The sequence below is a fragment of the Rhinoraja longicauda genome, chromosome 2, assembly GCF_053455715.1.
Source record: "Rhinoraja longicauda isolate Sanriku21f chromosome 2, sRhiLon1.1, whole genome shotgun sequence".
Taxonomy (NCBI): domain Eukaryota; kingdom Metazoa; phylum Chordata; class Chondrichthyes; order Rajiformes; family Arhynchobatidae; genus Rhinoraja; species Rhinoraja longicauda.
The window spans coordinates 94,432,057-94,452,747 of NC_135954.1; the positions used below are offsets into that span (position 1 = coordinate 94,432,057).

The window sequence follows — 20,691 nt, forward strand, 5'->3', positions numbered from 1 at the left end:
GCTTCACCCTGGATGATGGTAAATAGCATTTGGAAAATTATAGTGAAAAACAAAACTCCACTATGTTCACATAGGATATTGTCCAAACCGTAATGCATCTTGTGAATCTATGGTAATGGAGTTTAAACAGTTAAATGTTAGTTGTCTGCCTTCTGTTGCATCTTTAAGATATCACTTAATTCACCGAGCAATAATGCACCAGCTGTAATCTAAAACAGTCAGGCTTATAGAATAGAGAAAAAAATATTTGTGGATCTTGCAATTAAACTGGTGACCTCAATTTAAGAAATAATGGACACCTGCTTGCACTGCAGTGAAATGGAAAGATAAATAAAACCAGAAGATGAACTACAGGTTAATCGGCCTATTATTTTAAATCCAATGCAATTTAATATCAATCACTGAGTCTCAACTGTTCATTCAATTCCTCTCTCTGGTTTAAAAAAAGGGAAATACACCATAAGTCAGACAGCTTCTGTGACGAAACAGTTAACATTTTTTGCTCATCAACCCTTTTTATTAAGTTTAGAGATTCAGCATGGAAACAGACCCTTTGGCCCACCAAATCCATGCCAACTATTGATCTCCCGTTCACACTGGTCCAATGATATCCCACTTTCAGCACAAAAGACCCGGGTTCAATCCTGACGACGGGTGCTGTCTGTACGTTTATACATTCTCCCTGTGGCCTCCTAGGTTTCCTCCATTCCAAGGAAGTGCAGATTTGTAAGTTAATTGGCATCTGTAAAATGTCCCTAGTGTGTAGGATAGAACTAGTGTACGGGTGATCGCTGATAGGCGTGGACTTGATGGCTGAAAGGCCTGTTTTCATGCTTTATCTCTAAACTAAATAACCTTAAACGTGGCACCTTACCAAATGCCTTCTGGAAATCTATTTATCACTTTCCCCACAGTACACATTATTCCTAAAAAGAACAAAAAAATATTCTGATTTTGAACAATGACTGAGATTTATTTCTAACTGTCCTGCAACTAAAATGTTTTTAATAATAGCTTATTACAAGCCCCTATCAGATGTTAAGCTAACTGGTCTGTAGTTCCTGCTTTTTTTCCCCATTCTTTTACATGAAATCGACCAACTGTATTTCTAGCATTTTGCTTTATTTCAGATTTCTAGCAAGTGCAGTATTCACTATTTTTTTTAAATGTTGGTTTTAATACTTTCCCTTTTATATCAGGCCATGACTGGTACGCTGTAACACTTTTAGCAATCGTGCATCCTGCTTAGCTCAGTTTGCTCAAGTAACACAATGATAAGACTAATAGATGTTTCCACACTTTCCTTTCAATTATATTTATATTTAAAAATGCATATAGTTTATATCTTTGTAATTATAGTTGGGTACTATTAGAATTCATTAGTGAATTTCTATTTCATACAATCCAGATAAGCCATGGATAAATTGAATGCACCCACCTGTCACACTGTCGGCACTGTATAATAAGTTCCTCCTCCTTGTAGTTCTTATTGCAGACTGGGCAGACAGTCAAGCTAGCACAAGGAGCACATTGTGTATAATTGTTCTGCCATTCACACTTGTACCCAGGTGAGGTTGCCCCACACTGTACGCAAGCAACACACCTATAAAACAAAAAGGAAACTGCATCAGAAGAACATGGTTTGCACTCAGACATCATGCACCTCCTCCAATCTCATCGACTGGGTCCGTTGTTGATGATGCGGACTTGTATGAATCGGCGAGACCAAAGGTAGACTGGGCGATCATTTCGCTGAACACCTTTGCTCAGTCCACCTGAACCTACCTAATCTCCTGGTTGCTAAACACTAATTCACCTTCCCATTCCCACACAGACCTTTCTGTCCTGGGTCTCGTCCATTGTCAGAGTGAGGCTAAACGCAAATTGGAGGAACAGCATCTCATATTTCGCTTGGGCAGCTACAGCCTAGTGGTATGAATATTGATTTCTCTAACTTCAAGTAACCCCAGCATTCCCTCTCTTTCTATCCCTCCCCCACCCAAGTCGCACCAGCTTCTCGTTTTCACCCTATAAAACAGCTAACAATGGCCTGTTTCCTTTGTTATTGTTACTTTTTTGCATATCTTTCATTCTTTATCTCTCTACATCATTGTCTATATCTCTCATTTCCATTATCTCGCTGAGTTACTCCAGCTTTTTGTGTCTATCACGATGTCTGGAAGCATGTCTATGAAACGTCAGGTATAAACAATGGATAAAATTACAATACCAAGGAGGGTACATCTCTGAAACACTGCAACAAATTAATGTACTTGAAATGCTAGTTCAAAAAGTCAAATTAATGAGAAATTATGTTACACAATGGCATTGACATGATGGACAGAAGGGCCTGTATGAATCCGAGTCTCTTGCTATTACATTCCTAATCTCATTCTATCATTCTCTCTTCTCTCACTCACTCTAACTTCTCCCCTCCTGAACGTACAGCCCTCCACTCACTCTGCAACAATCCCAACTTAGTCATCAAACCCGATGACAAGGGAGGTGCCGTGGTAGTCTGGCGCACTGACCTCTACCGGACCGAGGCCAGACGACAATTCTAAGACACCTCCTCCTACCTATCCTTGGACCATGACCCCACCGACGAGCACCAGACCTTCATTACTAACACTATCACTGATCTCACCAATTCCGGGGCTCTGCCCTCTAATGCCTCCAACCTTATCGTTCCCCAGCCCCGCACGGCCCAATTTTACCTTCTACCTAAAATCCACAAACAGAACTGTCCTGGCAGACCTATTGTTTTAGATTATTTTTTAGATTTAGAGATACAGCGCGGACTCGGCACCGAGTCCGCGCCGCCCAGCGATCCCTGCACATTAACACTATCCTACACACACTAGGGACAATTTGTTTTAAACATTTACCCAGTCAATTAACCTACATACTGTACGTCTTTGGAGTGTGGGAGGAAACCGAAGATCTCGGAGAAAACCCATGCAGGTCACGGGGAGAACGTACAAACTCCGTACAGACGGCGCCCATAGTCAGGATCGAACCTGAGTCTCCGGCGCTGCATTCGCTGTAAGGCAGCAACTCTACCGCTGCGCCACCGTGCCGTTTCTGCCTGTTCATGTCCCACCAAATTAATTTCCACCTACCTCGACTCCATCCTATCACCCCTGGTCAAATCCCTCCCCACCTATGTCCAAGACACCTCACATGCTCTCCGTCTCCTCAATAACCTCCAGTTTCCAGGCCCCCACTCCCTCATCTTTACCATGGATGTCCAGTCACTGTACACCTCCATCCCCCACAAGGATGTTCTTGCAGCCCTCCGTTTCTTCCTCGACCGTAGAACCAGCCAATCTCCATCTACTAACACTCTCCTCTGCCTGGTTCTTACCCTCAACAACGTCTCCTTTGACTCCTCCCACTTCCTCCAAACCCGAGGCGTAGCTATGGGCACTCGCATGGGCCCTAGCTATGCCTGCCTCTTTGTCGGGTACGTCGAACAATCCCTGTTCCAGACGTACACTGATCCCATCCCCGAACTCTACCTCCGCTATCTTGACGACTGCATTGGTGCTACCTCTTGTACCCATGCAGAACTCACTGACTTTATACTTTTCACCACTAATTTCCATCCTGCTCTTAAATATACTTGGACCATCTCCGACATCTCCCTACCGTTTCTGGATCTCACCATCACAATCACAGGAGGCAGACTAGTGACCGACATCTACTACAAACCTACTGACTCCCACAGCTATCTGGACTACACTTCTTCCCACCCTGTCTCCTGTAAAAAGTCTATCCCCATCTCCCAATTCCTCCGTCTACGCCGCATCTGCGCCCAGGATGAGGTGTTTCACACTAGGGCATCAGAGATGTCCTCATTCTTTAGGAAACAGAGCTTCCCCTATTTCCATTATAGATGAGGCTCTCACTAGGGCTTCCACTATATCCCGCAGTTCCGCTCTTGCCCCCCCTCTCCCCATTCGTAACAAGGATAGAGTCCCCTTTGTCCTCACCTTCCACCCCATCAGCCAGCGTATCCAACAAATTATCCTCCAACATTTCCGTCACCTCCAACGGGATCCCACTACTGGCCACATATTCCCATCTCCACCCCTTTCTGCTTTCCGCAGAGACCGTTCCCTCCGTAACTCCCTGGTCCACTCGTCCCTTCCCACTCAAACCACCCCCTCCCCAGGTACTTTCCCCTGCAACCACAGAAGATGCAACACCTGTCCCTTTACCTCCCCCCTCGACTCCATCCAAGGACCCAAACAGTCTTTCCAGGTGAGGCAGAGGTTCATCTGCACCTCCTCCAACCTCATCTATTGTATCTGCTGTCCCAGATGTCAACTTCTCTACATCGGCAAGACCAAATGCAGGCTCAGCGATCGCTTCGCTCAACACCTTCGCTCGGTCCCCTTAACCAACCTGATCTCCCGGTGGCTCAGCACTTCAACTCCCCCTCCCACTCCCAGTCTGACATTTCTGTCATGGGCCTCCTCCATTGTCATAGTGAGGCCCACCGCAAATTGGAGGAACAGCACCTGATATTTCGCTTGGGCAGCTTACACCCCAGCGGTATGAACATTGATTTCTCTAACTTTAGATAGCTCCTCTGTCCCTCTCTTTCCCCTCCCCCTTCCCAGTTCTCCCACTGTCTTCCTGTCTCCCACTGCATCCTTTCTTTGTCCCACCCCCCTCCCCTGACATCAGTCTGAAGAAGAGTCTCAACCTGAAGCGTCACCCATTCCTTCTCTCCTGAGATGCTGCCTGACCCGTTGAGTTACTCCAGCATTTTGTGATACATTCTCTCTTTTATGTTACTCCTCTTTTCATCTGTACACTCTGGACCCACTGCCTTCCAATCTAACTGCTCCCATCCACACTCATGAACATCCCCAGATGTGGGTCCCTTGAAGACAGAAGCAGGGGAATTTATTATGGGGAACAAAGAAATGGCAGACGAGTTAAACCGTTACTTTGGATCTGTCTTCACTGAGGAAGATACACACAATCTCCCAAATGTTCTAGGGGCCGGAGAACCTAGGGTGATGGAGGAACTGAAGGAAATCCACATTAGGCAGGAAATGGTTTTGGGTAGACTGATGGGACTGAAGGCTGATAAATCCCCAGGGCCTGATGGTCTGCATCCCAGGGTACTTAAGGAGGTGGCTCGAGAAATAGTGGAAGCATTGGAGATCATTTTTCAATGTTCTATAGATTCAGGATCAGTTCCTGTGGATTGGAGGATAGCAAATGTTATCCCACTTTTTAAGAAAGGAGGGAGAGAGAAAACGGGTAATTATAGACCAGTTAGTCTGACATCAGTGGTGGGGAAGATGCTGGAGTCAATTATAAAAGACGAAATTGCTGAGCATTTGGATAGCAGTAACGGGATCATTCCGAGTCAGCATGGATTTACGAAGGGGAAATCATGCTTGACAAATCTTTGGAATCTTTTGATGATGTAACTAGGAAAATTGACAGGGGAGAGTCAGTGGATGTGGTGTACCTCGACTTTCAGAAAGCCTTCGACAAGGTCCCACATAGGAGATTAGTGGGCAAAATTAGGGCACATGGTATTGGGGGTAGGGTACTGACATGGATAGAAAATTGGTTGACAGACAGAAAGCAAAGAGTGGGGATAAATGGGTCCTTTTCGGAATGGCAGGCAGTGACCAGTGGGGTACCGCAAGGTTCGGTGCTGGGACCTCAGCTATTTACGATATACATTAATGACTTAGACGAAGGGATTAAAAGTACCATTAGCAAATTTGCAGATGATACTAAGCTGGGGGGTAGTGTGAATTGTGAGGAAGATGCAATAAGGCTACAGGGTGACTTGGACAGGTTGTGTGAGTGGGCGGATACATGGCAGATGCAGTTTAATGTAGATAAGTGTGAGGTTTTTCACTTTGGAAGTAAGAATAGAAAGGCAGATTATTATCTGAATGGTGTCAAGTTAGGAGGAAGGGGAGTTCAACGAGATCTGGGTGTCCTAGTGCATCAGTCAATGAAAGGAAGCATGCAGGTACAGCAGGCAGTGAAGAAAGCCAATGGAATGTTGGCCTTCGTAACAAGAGGAGTTGAGTATAGGAGCAAAGAGGTCCTTCTACAGTTGTACCGGGCCCTGGTGAGACCGCACCTGGAGTACTGTGTGCAGTTTTGGTCTCCAAATTTGAGGAAGGATATTCTTGCTATGGAGGGCGTGCAGCGTAGGTTCACTAGGTTAATTCCTGGAATGGCGGGACTGTCGTATGTTGAAAGGCTGGAGCGATTGGGCTTGTATACACTGGAATTTAGAAGGATGAGGGGGGATCTTATTGAAACATATAAGATAATTAGGGGATTGGACACATTAGAGGCAGGAAACATGTTCCCAATGTTGGGGGAGTCCAGAACAAGGGGCCACAGTTTAAGAATAAGGGGTAGGCCATTTAGAACGGAGATGAGGAAGAACTTTTTCAGTCAGAGAGTGGTGAAGGTGTGGAATTCTCTGCCTCAGAAGGCAGTGGAGGCCAGTTCGTTGGATGCTTTCAAGAGAGAGCTGGATAGAGCTCTTAACGATAGCGGAGTGAGGGGGTATGGGGAGAAGGCAGGAACGGGGTACTGATTGAGAGTGATCAGCCATGATCGCATTGAATGGCGGTGCTGGCTCGAAGGGCTGAATGGCCTACTCCTGCACCTATTGTCTATTGTCAGAGAGAACATTAATTCCACAAATCATCCTTACAATAATTCCCAACACTGATGCCCTGCAAGGATAGTTCTTAACCCCTCACTATACTCGTTATACACTCACAACTGTACAGCCAAACACTAATCCAACTCAATCTGCAAATTTGCAGACAACACCATTGTCGTGGACCTGATATTGAATAGGGCAGAGGACAGAAAGGAGATTGAGAACTTTGTAACTTGATGCGAAGACAACAAGCACTCCCTCAACGTCAGCAAGGCAAAGGAGATTGTGAATGACTTCAGGAAGCAAAGCAGTTCGCACACCCGTCAACATTGATGGTGCCAAAGTAGGGATGGTCGAAAGCTTCATCTCAAGGAATAAATATAACCAGCAATTTGTCCTGGATCAGCCACATTGAAGCTATGGCCTAGAAAACGCACCAACGCCTCGGCTTCCTTAGAAGGCTTAGGAAGTTCGGCATGCCCCTAACAATGCTCACCAACTTCTACAGATGCACCGTAGAAAGCATTTTACCCAACCTGGTTTGGGAACAGATCTAACTAAGACCGCAAAAAATTGCAGAGTTGTGGACCTAGCCCAGACGATTACACAAACCAGCCTCCCTTCCATTGACTCCATCTACACCACACTACCTCAGCAAGGCTGCCAGCCTAATGATGGTCCAGTGTCATCCCGGTCATTCCCTCTTCTCCCCTCTTCCATCAGGCAAAAGGTACAGAAATTTGAACATGCTTACCTCCAGATTAAGGAGGCAGCTGTTGTCAGGCAACTGAAAAGTCCTCTCATCAGCTTGAGTGCGGTTCTGACCTCCCGTCTACCTCATTGGAGAGCTTTGAACTATCTTTAATTGTACTTTATCAAACTTCAATGTTATATCTTGCACTGAATGTTGTACCCTTTATTTGTGCACTGTGGACAGCTTGATTGTATTCATGTTTTAGTATTTTCCTTGACTGTATAGCAGGCAAACAAAAGCCTTTCACTGTACTTCGGCACACATGACATTAACAAACTATATGAAACACTTCTGTTGAGATGCAACCCAACTAGCTTTAACACATTCTTCTACCGTACGACTGATCTCAATGCTTGAAGAATCTGAAGCCCGCACTCCTGCATTATGTTTTTAATCACACATTACTTTTCTATTTCAATTCTTGCCAATAAAGTGACCAATTCAAGTATTCTATTTTTTAATTTGCATCCTAATTTTTGAATTTCTGACTGTGGGACCTCAACTTTTTCCCCCCAATGCTTCTGGTTCCTATACAGACGATAGACAATACAATACAATACAATACAATATATCTTTATTGTCATTGTACCCAGGGGTACAACGAGATTGGGAATGCGCCTCCCATACGATGCAATAATTTAAGTAATTAACAGCAACCCAACGAAACGAAACAATTGTAACAGTTTTTAGACAGGGTAAAGTGCAAGTTGATCTATGCGTTGTGGCCATCCGGCTCAGCAGGACCGGTTCATAGCAGCTATGGCCCTGGGGATGAAGCTGTTCCTGAGTCTGGAGGTGCGGGCGTAGAAGGCCTTGCATCGTCTGCCCGATGGAAAGAGTTCGAACAGACTGTTGCAGGGGTGTGAAGAGTCTTTGTGGATGCTGGTGGCTTTTCTGAGGCATCGTGTGTTGTAGATGCCCTCCAAGTCTGGTAGCTGTGTTCCGATGGCCCTCTAAACTCTATGGACTACCCGCTGTAGAGCTTTCCTTTCTGCCGCCGTGCAGCTGAGGTACCACACAGGGATGCCATGCGTTAGGATGCTCTCTATGGTGCAGCGGTAGAAGGTCGTCAGCAGCTGTTGGGGTAGACCAGACTTTTTCAGTGTTCTTAAGTAGAACAGTCTTTGTTGTGCCTTCTTGACCAGCGCAGCAGTGTTATTGGACCATGTCAGGTCCTCCGAAATGTGAGTGCCCAGAAACTTGAAGCTGGACACTCTCTCCACACTGTCCCCGTTGATAGAGATCGGGGCATATTCCCCGTTATGTGACCTACGGAAGTTGATGATCAGCTCCTTGGTCTTGGTGGTATTTAGGGACAGGTTGTTATCCGAGCACCAGTCCGCCAGGTTCTGCACCTCCGCTCTATAGTTTGTTTCATCCCCGTTGGTGATAAGCCCGATCACCGTTGTGTCGTCTGCAAACTTGACAATGGTGTTGGTGTCGAATGCAGGAACACAGTCGTGTGTGAAGAGGGAGTAGAGCATGGGGCTCAGAACACAGCCCTGTGGTGTGCCGGTACTCAGGGTGATAGTGGAGGACAGGTGCGGGCCCATTCTCACTGCCCGCGGTCGTTCCAGCAGGAAGTCCAGGATCCAGTCACATAATGACGAGCTGAGGCCTAGCTGGTGGAGTTTGGTGATGAGCTTGGTGGGGATGACCGTGTTGAAGGCGGAGCTATAGTCTATGAATAGCATCCTCACGTACGTGCCCTGTCGCTCTAGGTGAGTCAGGACAGTGTGAAGAGCCAGAGAGATGGCGTCCTCTGTGGATCTATTTGCCCTGTATGCAAATTGATGTGGGTCCAGTGAGTCAGGGATGCTGGATTTGATGTGTGAGAGGACCAGCCTCTCAAAGCACTTCATGACTATCGGCATTAGGGCAACCGGGCAGTAGTCGTTCAGGTTGGAGATCTTTGCTTTTTTCGGCACCGGAACTATGATAGCCGACTTCAGGCACTTGGGGACCGTAGCTAGAGATAATGACAGGTTAAAGATCCTGGTGAATACCTCAGCCAGCTGTTCAGCACAGTCCTTCAGTACCCTTCCTTGAACTCCATCCGGTCCTGCAGCCTTGCGTGGGTTGACCCTTTGCAGAGCGCGTTGTACCTCCTGTGTGTTCAGTTGCAAGACCTGTCCCACCGCCTCGGCTGGGGTTCTTTCACTCAAGGTGGTTTTGCCAGTTTCAAAGCGGGCAAAGAAGGTGTTAAGCTCGTTGGTCAGTGCCATATCGCTGTGGGGGCAGGCAGGGCTGCTCTTGTAGCCAGTGATGTCCCTGACACCCTGCCACATGCTTCTGGTGTCCGTGGTGTTGAAGTGGTCTTCCACCCGTTGCCTGTGGGTGTCTTTGGCCCTTTTAATACCTTTGTTCAGGTTTGACCTGGCAACACTGTATGCTGAAGTGTCACCAGATTTAAAGGCATTGTTGCGTGCCCTCAGCAGGTTCTGTACCTCCTTGTTCATCCAGGGTTTCCGGTTTGGGAACATCTTTATCTCCTTGTCCTCCGTGACATTCTCCACACAGCAGTTGATGTAGGAGAGTACAGTGGATGCGTATTCCTCCAAGTCTACCTCTGAACCGTAGGTGGCCTGTTGTGCAAACAGGTCCCAGTCGGTGCGATCAAAGCAGTCCTGGAGTTGTAGGGTGGCATCCTCGGGCCATATTTTGACCGTCTTTATTGTGGGTTTGGTCTTGCGGATGAGGGGTTTGTATGCGGGCAGTAGAAACAGTGAGAGGTGATCGGATTGTCCCAGGGGTGGGCAGGGGAGAGCTCTGTAGGCGTCCTTTACATTGGTGTACACCTTATCCAGTGTGTTTGAGCCCCTGGTAGGACACTGCACATGCTGATGGAATTTGTGGAGCGAGGCTCGTAGGTCGACCTGATTGAAGTCCCCTGCAACAATGAAGGCACCGTTGGGGTGGGCATCCTGCTGCTTACTGATGGCCGAGTGCAGCTGTGCTAGTGCTAGGTTAGCATTAGCCTGTGGGGGAATGTATACGGCCATGATGATGACCACCGTAAACTCCCGCAGCAGATAGAATGGCCTACATTTGAGCAGTAAGTACTCCAGGTCTGGGGAGCAGTAGCTCTCTATTGCGGAGTGGTTGGTGCACCAGTCATTGTTGATGTAGATGCAGAGCCCACCGCCCTTGCTCTTACCGGAGTCCTTTGTTCTATCGGCCCGATGTAGTGACCGGTTTGTTAGCTCCACAGCCCCGTCGGGGACCAGCGCGTTGAGCCACGTCTCCGTGAAGATCAGCGCGCAGCAGTCTTTCAGGGATCGCTGGGTGTTGATCCACAGCTTTACCTCATCCAGCTTGTTGGAGAGTGACTGGACATTGGCGAGAAAGATGCTTGGTAAGGATGGTCTTTGTGGGGCCCTCCTTAGCCTGGCCTGCACCCCCGCTCTCCGACCACGTTTTTGCTTCCTCTCCCTGCGCTGGCTCCTTCTCCAACCCCCCGGTGTGGTGGTCCAGGGGCCTGTTCTACCAAGCTCCGTCGGGACTTTGGTGAGGGTTTTGTGGTACTCACCAGCCAGTCTCCTGCAGCCGTGTCCGATGTTGAGCATCTAGAGCCACCTCCTTAAGTACCCTGGGATGCAGACAATGAGGCCCTGGGGATTTATCAGCCTTCAGTCCCATCAGTCTACCCAAAACCATTTCCTGCCTAATGTGGATTTCCTTCAGTTCCTCCATCACCCTAGGTTCTCCGGCCCCTAGAACATTTGGGAGATTGTGTGTATCTTCCTCAGTGAAGACAGATCCAAAGTAACGGTTTAACTCGTCTGCCATTTCTTTGTTCCCCATAATAAATTCCCCTGCTTCTGTCTTCAAGGGACCCACATTTGCCTTGACTATTTTTTTCCTCTTCACGTACCTAAAAAAACTTTTGCTATCCTCCTTTATATTATTGGCTAGTTTACCCTCGTACCTCATCTTTTCTCCCCGTATTGCCTTTTTAGTTAACTTTTGTTGCTCTTTAAAAAAGTCCCAATCTTCTGTCTTCCCACTCTTCTTTGCTATGTTATACTTCCTCTCCTTAATTTTTATGCTGTCCCTGACTTCCCTTGTCAGCCACAGGTGTCTCTTACTCCCCTTTGAGTCTTTCCACCTCTGCATTATTCCCAGGAATACCTGCCATTGCTGTTCTACCGTCTTCCCTGCTAGGGCCTCCTTCCAGTCAATTTTGGCCAGCTCCTGCCTCATGCCTCTGTAATCCCCTTTGCTATACTGTAATACCGACACTTCCGATTTTCCCTTCTGCCTTTCCATTTGCAGAGTAAAACTTATCATGTTGTGATCACTGCCTCCTAATGGCTTTTACCTCTAGTCCCCTTATCAGATCAGGATCATTACACAACACTAAATCCAGAATTGCCTTCTCCCTGGTAGGCTCCAGTACAAGCTGTTCTAAGAATCCATCTCGAAGGCACTCTACAAACTCTCTTTCCTGGGGTCCATTTCCAACCTGATTTTCCCAGTCTACCTGCATGTTGAAATCTCCCATAACCACCGTAGCATTACATTTTTGACACGCCAATTTTATCTCCTGATTCAACTTGCACCCTATGTCGAGGCTACTGTTTGGGGGCCTATAGATAACTCCCAGCTCTTAATGTCCCTTAACGTAGCTTGAGGTAGGCAGCACACCATGTAAAACTGTATTCACGGAAGGACTTCTGTCCACTTGGGTAGAAAATTACCCATTATTGCATTTTTAATCTTTGTTTTTCCATCACTGAGCCCTCTGCCCCATCATGCCATGTACTGAACTACACTTCGTCAAATTGTCATCCCACCCATCTTTCCAATGGGGCAGGTAATTCCTGACATAGTACACTTTTCCCACCATCTATGTTGAGCTTTTGTGTGCTCCCAATGTAGAGACTTCAAGGACTCAGCACCATCTAGAATACCCCTTCTCCACTTTGAACTGATATGGGAAACATTTGGTAGGAAAATTCAATGCACATCCATGAATCTTTTCCTTGGACCATCTAGTAAGCTCTCTCAAGGCAGAGCTCAGAAACATCTATTTCTGGAGTCTAGTGCCAGTCAAATAAACAGCATGGTCTACTCAATAGACAATAGGTACAGGAGTAGGCCAATCGGCCCCTCAAGCCAGCACCACCATTCAATGTGATCATGGCTGATCATTCTCAATCAGTACCCCATTCCTGCCTTCTCCCCATACCCCCTGACTCCGCTATCCTTAAGAGCTCTATCTAGCTCTATCTTGAATGCATTCAGAGAATTGGCCTCCACTGCCTTCTGAGGCACAGATTTACAACTCTCTGACTGAAAAAGTTTTTCTTCATCTCCGTTCTAAATGGCCTACCCCTTATTCTTAAACTGTGGCCCCTAATTCTGGACTCCCCCAACATTGGGAACATGTTTCCTGCCTCTAACGTGTCCAACCCCTTAATAATCTTATATGTTTCGATAAGATCCCCTCTCATCCTTCTAAATTCCAGTGTATACAAGCCTAGCTGCTCCAGTCTTTCAACATATGACAGTCCCGCCATTCTGGGAATTAACCTAGTAAATCTACGCTGCACGCCCTCAATAGCAAGAATGTCCTTCCTCAAATTTGGAGACCAAAACGGCACACAGTACTCCAGGTGCGGTCTCACTAGAGCCCTGTACAACTGCAGAAGGACCTCTTTGCTCCTATACTCAACTCCTCTTGTTATGAAGGCCAACATGCCATTGGCTTTCTTCACTGCCTGCTGTACCTGCATGCTCCCTTTCAGTGACTGATGCACTAGGACACCCAGATCAACTGAGTGCAACTCAGGCCTCAATGCTGGTGTTGCAATACCTTTCCATGACCTTGAAGTGCCTGCCATGGGTCATCTCAGAAGCAAATAAGGAGCATCACTGCTAGGTTTGTGCCAAGTCTATGGTATTGATCTTAAAATTCTCTTAGCATCAATCGACTAAAGGTTGTCATAGTATATTGAAGACGGTGAATGTCATCGTTGATGCCAGCCTTAACTGAAAGATGGCTTCTAACCTCTGAGAAATGGTCTATATTTTATAAGATCTCATTGTGACCTTTATTGGTGGGGGATGGTATTCTACAGAGAGCGGTTTAGTAGAGCAGCCTAAATTTGCAGCTCCTAATGTTGGCTTCGAAATGGAATGATGCAGTTTACAATTTTGCAGAGCAAAAATGTTCCGTCTCACATGCAAGCCTCTCTGTCACAGACTCCAAATAAGTCAGAGCACCATTGATAGGTAATGTTTCAGTTCAGGACCCTTCTTCAGCCAACTTCACATATTCCACTTCCCCAATGTCAAACTTCTCAAGATGTTGCCCTCATTAAAATTATTTCAGAAGCACTCTACACCACCATTCCCTTTTTAAAAACAAAATCAACCAAGTATCAGCAGCATACAACTCAGCTCGAACAACACTTTAGTCATTTGCGTTCACTGCAGTAGTTGTAGCTGCTGAAAATCTGTGAAGCAAATTAATAACAATTGCAATTTTGAAAGGACTATAAAATAACACAAATTTCTCCATTGACTAAAAAGAGTGATTTGGTTACATACAAAATACTCCCGAGTAAATCAATAAACCCTTTATAAACAAAGGATAACCAGCAATGTCCCAGTGTTGAAATGTGCTGCAACTTACCGTGTGTTATTATTCAGTCACATCCCTGTTAAAAGTGCCTCAGCAGGAATACAAAGGATACTTTCCTAATAAGCTTTTAATTTAATACGGACAAAATACTGCATACAGGCAATGATCACAAGTTTACTTTTACAATTTTTCTAAAATAACTTACCATCGACATTTCCAGCCACCTTTGGGAACTGTCTGTAAAGGTGGACCTAAGCAATAGGTATGATAACTGATGTCACAATCGTCACAGAGAAGCAAACGACCTGGATCGGTGGCCTTTCCACAGGATTCGCACACTGTGCATTCTAGACATCGCCAGCCTTTACTCAGCACCACTTTAGTGATCTGTGCAGAACAAAGATCTCAAGAATTATCTCCCATTGTGCAATGTCATTTCTCAGAAATGTGACTTTTTGAACTAGCATTGGAAGTATAATCTATATACAAACACCCACAAGTCTTTTTGTGGTACAAGGTGGTATTCAGAAGAATATAGTCTATCATCCTGCAAAGCAATTATTCATAAGCTGACCACCTGCACTCCACAAGCACCAATTTAAAAAATATTTCCACATCTAATATATCCAACTGAGCACACTAGCATTTTAAAGTCTAAGAATACTGTTCAATTTACTAGCAATTAGAGTTGATAATTAGCTGACTTATTTGATAGGCCAGATATAACTGTAAACATACTGATTAAATGAAGAGGAAAAAAATATGAGAAATGTAAGGAACACAATGTGCTGTGTTTGTAATGTGTTCATTTATGTGCTCCAGTCTTTTGTGAGCCAATCCACTCAAAGGCCTAAGATACAAAAATAATCAAGGTTACATTTTTGAGGTATAAGGATTCATTTGTTATCAACTAAAGTAGGAAGGGGAGCAGTGCAATAGGCCTTTCCACAGGATTCCACAGCAATAGGTCGCAGCTTTCTTGTTGATATGATCTGAAAAATGTATCATGCAATAGTCTCTGCTTCAGAAGAGAAAAGAAAAGCGGAGGAACATCAGTACATTCGATAACTGTTGAATCTTTGAAAGTCAAAAATAAATAAACTGTTTTACTGATTATAAGTTGTGCAAAGCACTGACGAAAATTACATGTGGGATGCACCCTTTATAAAAAAGGAATGGATGAAATTGTTTTTCTAACTCTTCAGAAAATGATTCATGAAAATGTCAGTTTCAGGTAAATAATATGATCCCATTTTATCTTAATCCTTTACGGGCATAAGGTTATTGGTGCGAAAGACAAAGCAGACTATGCACTAAAATTGTGCATTGTTTCTTCATCACGTATGGGTATGGTTAGTTTAGCCAATTAGTAAAACAAAGATATCAGTGTGCAGAACATGCACACAGGACAAACTGAACAGCACTCCCACTCTAACAGTTCAAAATGCAGGCATGTGAGTGAGGTAAAAATAAAAGGAAAAGAGTCGAGCGCTTGCGCGAGGCGTACAGCTGAGGTAAAAAAATTTACACACAAAATGACCATTCAAACCTCTTTTAGTGCATTTCACAGACATTACAAAATAATGTGAATATGTCACGGTATACTAATAACATTTTGAAGTACATTCACACATTAATTGATAATCAGCCCAAAAAGGTGGTAATTGGCTTTTCTGCTGTGTTTTATATTTTAACCCCATCTTAATTAATTAATTTATATAATCTTGCCCTTAAATTTAATATTTACTCATTACAGTTCCACCACTGATTTTAGATTTTTTATTTAGATTTAGAGATACAGTGCAGAAACAGGCCCTTCGGCCCACGCCGCCCAGCGATCCCCGCACACTAACACTATCCTACACCCCACTAGGGACAATTTTTACATTTGCCCAGCCAATTAATCTACATACCTGTACGTCTTTGGAGTGTGGGAGGAAACCGAAGATCTCGGAGAAAACCCACGCAGGTCACGGGGAGAACGTACAAACTCCGTACAGACGGCGCACGTAGTCAGGATCGAACCCGAGTCTCCGGCGCTGCATTCGCTGTAAGGCAGCAACTCTACCGCTGCACCACCGTGCCGCCCTATTTTCTGGCACTCTTGGTTCCAGAGCTTTGCTGGTTTATCCAGCAGGCCAAGGAAATCGGCCAGGGGGATAGATGTGCTGGCTCCAGCTGGGCTGGAGTTCCAGAGCCCCGGCCGCAGGTTGCAAATTCAACCCACCAATCAGCCGTGGAAGTCCCGATGCGGTCGAGATTGGTTGCCTTACCCAGCCTAGGTGTCACATTTTTGGGGAGACTTCGAGGGCACGGGGGATTTCTCACGGAACCCCTAGCGACCTCCAGCGGAACTTGTTCATTACAAGTCTATACAACGTTTTCTTTTTTTTTCCGATCCAATTTCTCCGTTGGTAAACGCGATTTTGGCAAAGTGAAAAACGCGGAAATCATGCAAAAAGCGCGGAAAATGGATTTTAAAAACACGGAAATCCGCGGAAACGGGGAAAATTCACATGCCTGAAAATGTTTTATTCCCAAGAGCAAATTTCAGAATCTTTCTCGGTTCCTTATTTTAGCCTCTATCAATTTACAACATCAATTAAAATTATCACCGATTGATCTTAAACGCCACATAATCATGAAAAATATTGAAGTCTATCCATAGTCCTTCAGATCCCACACAAACATAATCATCTCTTACCTTAATACTGACACAATAGGGATGATAACACTGGCCACACTGAGAGCAAACAAGCAATCGTCCCTCTGGACCTTTCCCAAAACTCCCGCAAACAACACACATGTCCTGAAATCACATTAAAAATTAATACAGTTTGTCTTTTGGTTCAATTTTAAATATTTAATTCTTGCTTATGGAGAGGAAAACATCAGGTCAAATTTGTATTTTTTGTTAACATCTTTACTCTATGAGATTAATAGGAAATAACTATCATTCGTGCCCAAAATGAATTATAGACATTAATAATATAGGCAAATATGGAAGCCAAATTTGAGTAAAATCTACAAAATTATGTTAATGTGTTTATCCTCAGTTTCTCCAGTTTTTAAATTCCACAAAACAAATATTTGGACTAAAACGTAATTTACACTTCTGAGCTACAGTTCAGTTCAACATCTGATCCTTCATCTAACTGGAATGCAGATTCTGATTCTTGCCCTCATCGAGTAAAATACAGTGCATTCAGACCCCTTCACCTTTTCCACATTTTGTTACGTTACAGCCTTATTTTAAAATGGATTAAATTCATTATTTCAGTTATTTCTTTTTAATTACTTTGCAAAAATGTCTAAACACCTGTTTTTGCTTTTTTATTGTGGGGTATTATGTGTAGATTGATGATACAAAAAATGAATTTAATCCATTTTAAAATAAGGCTGTAACGTAATAAAATGTGGAAAAAGTGAAGGGGTCTAAATACTTTCTGAATGCACTGTATGTTGCAAAGAAATAACTGGCACCACCAGTCTACTACTTGTTTTTTCATACTGCTGAGCTTTCAGGGATTATTTAATAAGACCATTATAGCTAAATAGATTTCTCCTATGCTGAGGGTTTCCTAATGAGCAAATATCGCTTACCTGTTTTAAGGTAAATTTATCACTGGTAGAAAACAAAACAACTGTGTTGTGCATAGCATTTTCATCTTGGTCCTTATTAACGATCATTTCTGTGGCCCCAGCCTATAATGAAAAATACACAACTTCTGTCAGTCACCTTCTCTGAATGCACATCTCGTACTCTTCTTTAAAATACATAATTAGAAGGTCAGCTGGCAGAGACCAAACCTAATGAAGATTGTTCTAATCTGGCTACTGCACTTTACTATTACTGAAAGCTAGAAACTTTCAATTGGGATATAGAGTTATTTACCTCTTATTAAGAGCAGGGAGAATACATGTGCAGAAAACATTGAATTACTCAACAAGACAATAATAATAATAATAATAATATTCATTTATTGTCATTGCAACGAGTACAACGAAATTAAAAAACAGCCAATCCTGACGGTGCGTACAAACATATATGCAATAAATGCAAAAACAAATAAATACATAAATACAATTAAATTAAGTACAAGATTTTTTAACGGTGTTGCCTAGTGCACAGGTAGTGTTCAGTTCTCGTATGGCCCTGGGGTAAAAACTGTTCTTAAGTCTGTTTGTTCGGGATTTGATTGACCTGAAACGTCGACCAGAGGGCAGATGAACAAACAGACGGTGGCCAGGGTGGGATGGATCTTTTATTATTTTGCCTGCTCTACTGAGGCAGCGCAGGCTGAACAGGTGCTCCAGGGAGGGCAGTGAGCAGCCGATGATTTTCTGGGCCGTCGTGATGACCCTCTGAAGGGCCTTCCTGTCCTTTTCTGAGCAGCTGGCATACCATGTGGTTATACAGTATGCCAGCACACTCTCGATGGAGCAGCGATAGAAGGACATGAGCTTCTCCTGCAGGTTGGTTTTCCTGAGGATCCTCAGGAAGTGGAGTCTCTGCTGTGCCTTCTTTACTGTGGTGATGGTGTTGGTAGACCAGGTGAGATCCTCTGCGATGTGCGTACCCAGGAACCTGAAAGCTGGTACCCTTTCCACGCAGACCCCATTGATGTAGAGTGGGTCGTAATCTCCACTGGTTTTTCTAAAGTCAATTATAAGTTCCTTTGTTTTGGAGGAGTTCAGGACCAGATTGTTCACTGAACACCATGCTGCCAGCCTTTGGATTTCATCCCTATAGGCTGTCTCATCTCCTTCTGAGATAAGTCCAACCACAGTCGTGTCATCCGCGAACTTGATGATGGTGTTGGTGGGATGGGTGGGGGCGCAGTCGTGAGTGTAGAGGGAGTAAAGGATGGGGCTCAACACACAGCCCTGTGGTGAGCCGGTGCTCAGTGTAATGGTGGAGGAGAGGTGAGGGCCTATTTTGACTGTCTGGGGGCGGTTGGTCAGGAAGTCCTTGATCCATTTGCAGATGGTTAGGGAAAATCCAAGGTCGGAAAGTTTGGTGACCAGTCTGCTCGGGATGACCGTGTTAAAGGCAGAGCTGAAGTCGAGAAAGAGCATCCTCACATAGCTCCCCTGGTGTTCAAGGTGGGTCAGTGCAGTGTGAAGAGCAGTGTCGATGGCATCCCCTGTAGACCTATTTGCTCTGTAGGCAAACTGGTATGGGTCGAAGGTGGGTGGGAGGCTGGCTTTGATGTGCTGCAGGACCAGTCTCTCGAAGCACTTTGTGATGACCGGTGTGAGTGCTACCGGACGGTAGTCGTTAAGACCGCTGATGACAGGCTTTTTCGGCAGTGGGATGATTATGGCGGACTTCAGGCAGGGAGGGATGGTGGATTTTAAAAGGGACAGGTTGAAGATTTTTGTGAAGACCTCAGATAATTGGTCTGCACATTCCCTCAGCACTCTGCCCGTCACACCATCGGGGCCTGCAGCTTTCCTGGGATTCACTGCTCTGAGCACTCGCTTAACGTCATACTCCTGCACAGTGAAGGTGTTGCTCTCAGGTGCTGGAGAGGGTGTAATGTCTGCCACTGTAGCTTTCACCTCGAAACGAGCAAAGAAACAGTTAAGTTCCTCAGCCAACGAGGCGTCGCCGTCGGCAGTCGTGCGGTTGCTGGTCTTGTAATTGGTGATGTGCTGGATGCCTTGCCATACCCGCCGTGGGTCATTGTTGGAAAAGTGGTCCTCAATCTTCCTCTTGTAGGACGCTTTGGCATCCTTGATGCCTCTCTTCAGGTTGGTTCTAGCAGCACTGTATAGAGCTCTGTCACTAGACCTGAAGGCGGTGTTACGGTCCTTGAGGAGAGACCTGACATCCTTTGTCATCCAGGGTTTTTGATTGGGGTACAACCGGATGCGTTTGTCGACGGTGACATTGTCAACGCAGTTTTTGATGTAGCAAAGTACAGTTGATGTGTACTCCTCCAAGTCCTGATCCTCAAAAATATCCCAGTTGGTCCTTTCGAAGCAATCCTGCAGCTGCGAGGAAGCTCCTTCAGGCCATGTCTTCACAGTCTTTATGGTGACTGGAGCTTTCCTCCTGAGTGGGGTGTATGCTGGGGTTAGGAATATGGACAGGTGATCTGACTGCCCCAGGTGTGGTAGTGGTGCTGACCTGAACCCCTTCTTAATATTTGAGTAAACCTTGTCTAGTGTGTTTTTCCCCCTGATCCCCCTGCATGGTGATCCTTTTAACTGAAATTGGACCAGAGATGTACAGAACTCTGACCAATTAACTCACACCTCAAAGCAATAGATGACTCTTTTGCAGATGAAGAAAATAAATTAAATCAAATGTTAGGCAAGTCTAGAAAGAACTATAGCACAGAAGAACGTTCATTACTCTGAAAGTTCAGTGGGTTTCTTAAAGTTCTAAGAGATAGAAAACTGTTTGATTGGTTGACAGATAAAAACATTTAATGTGTTATTTGGCACAGCTAAGCTTACTTTTGAGAAAGTCTGTCAGAAGCAACATAGATGAAGATAACATGAAATGCAAGAATTCTGTCCAAATAGCCCATGTTCTATGTAGCCATATTGAGATAGGGCAGATAGTACGAATATGTCCTGATGATTGCTATATGGGAGAAACAATACCCAGAACAGCAATGCAAGATCATAAAGGTCCAATTGCACTTGCATTCAGGTTGGATTTCAGAA

The 20,691-nt window shown here is 44.9% G+C and overlaps 1 protein-coding gene across 6 annotated transcripts in view; it reads right to left on the reverse strand.

Annotated features, from left to right (window-relative positions):
- kmt2ca (lysine (K)-specific methyltransferase 2Ca) overlaps positions 1 to 20,691 on the reverse strand; it is a 328,698-nt gene that overhangs the window by 117,046 nt on the left and 190,961 nt on the right. For all 6 annotated transcript variants that reach the window (XM_078424496.1, XM_078424488.1, XM_078424479.1 and 3 more), the window contains 4 exons: positions 17,614 to 17,715; positions 16,715 to 16,819; positions 14,216 to 14,397; positions 1,439 to 1,603 (listed from right to left, as the gene is read on the reverse strand). In XM_078424496.1, coding sequence (XP_078280622.1) covers positions 1,439 to 1,603; positions 14,216 to 14,397; positions 16,715 to 16,819; positions 17,614 to 17,715 — 554 coding nt within the window. The remainder of the gene's footprint in view (positions 1 to 1,438; positions 1,604 to 14,215; positions 14,398 to 16,714; positions 16,820 to 17,613; positions 17,716 to 20,691) is intronic.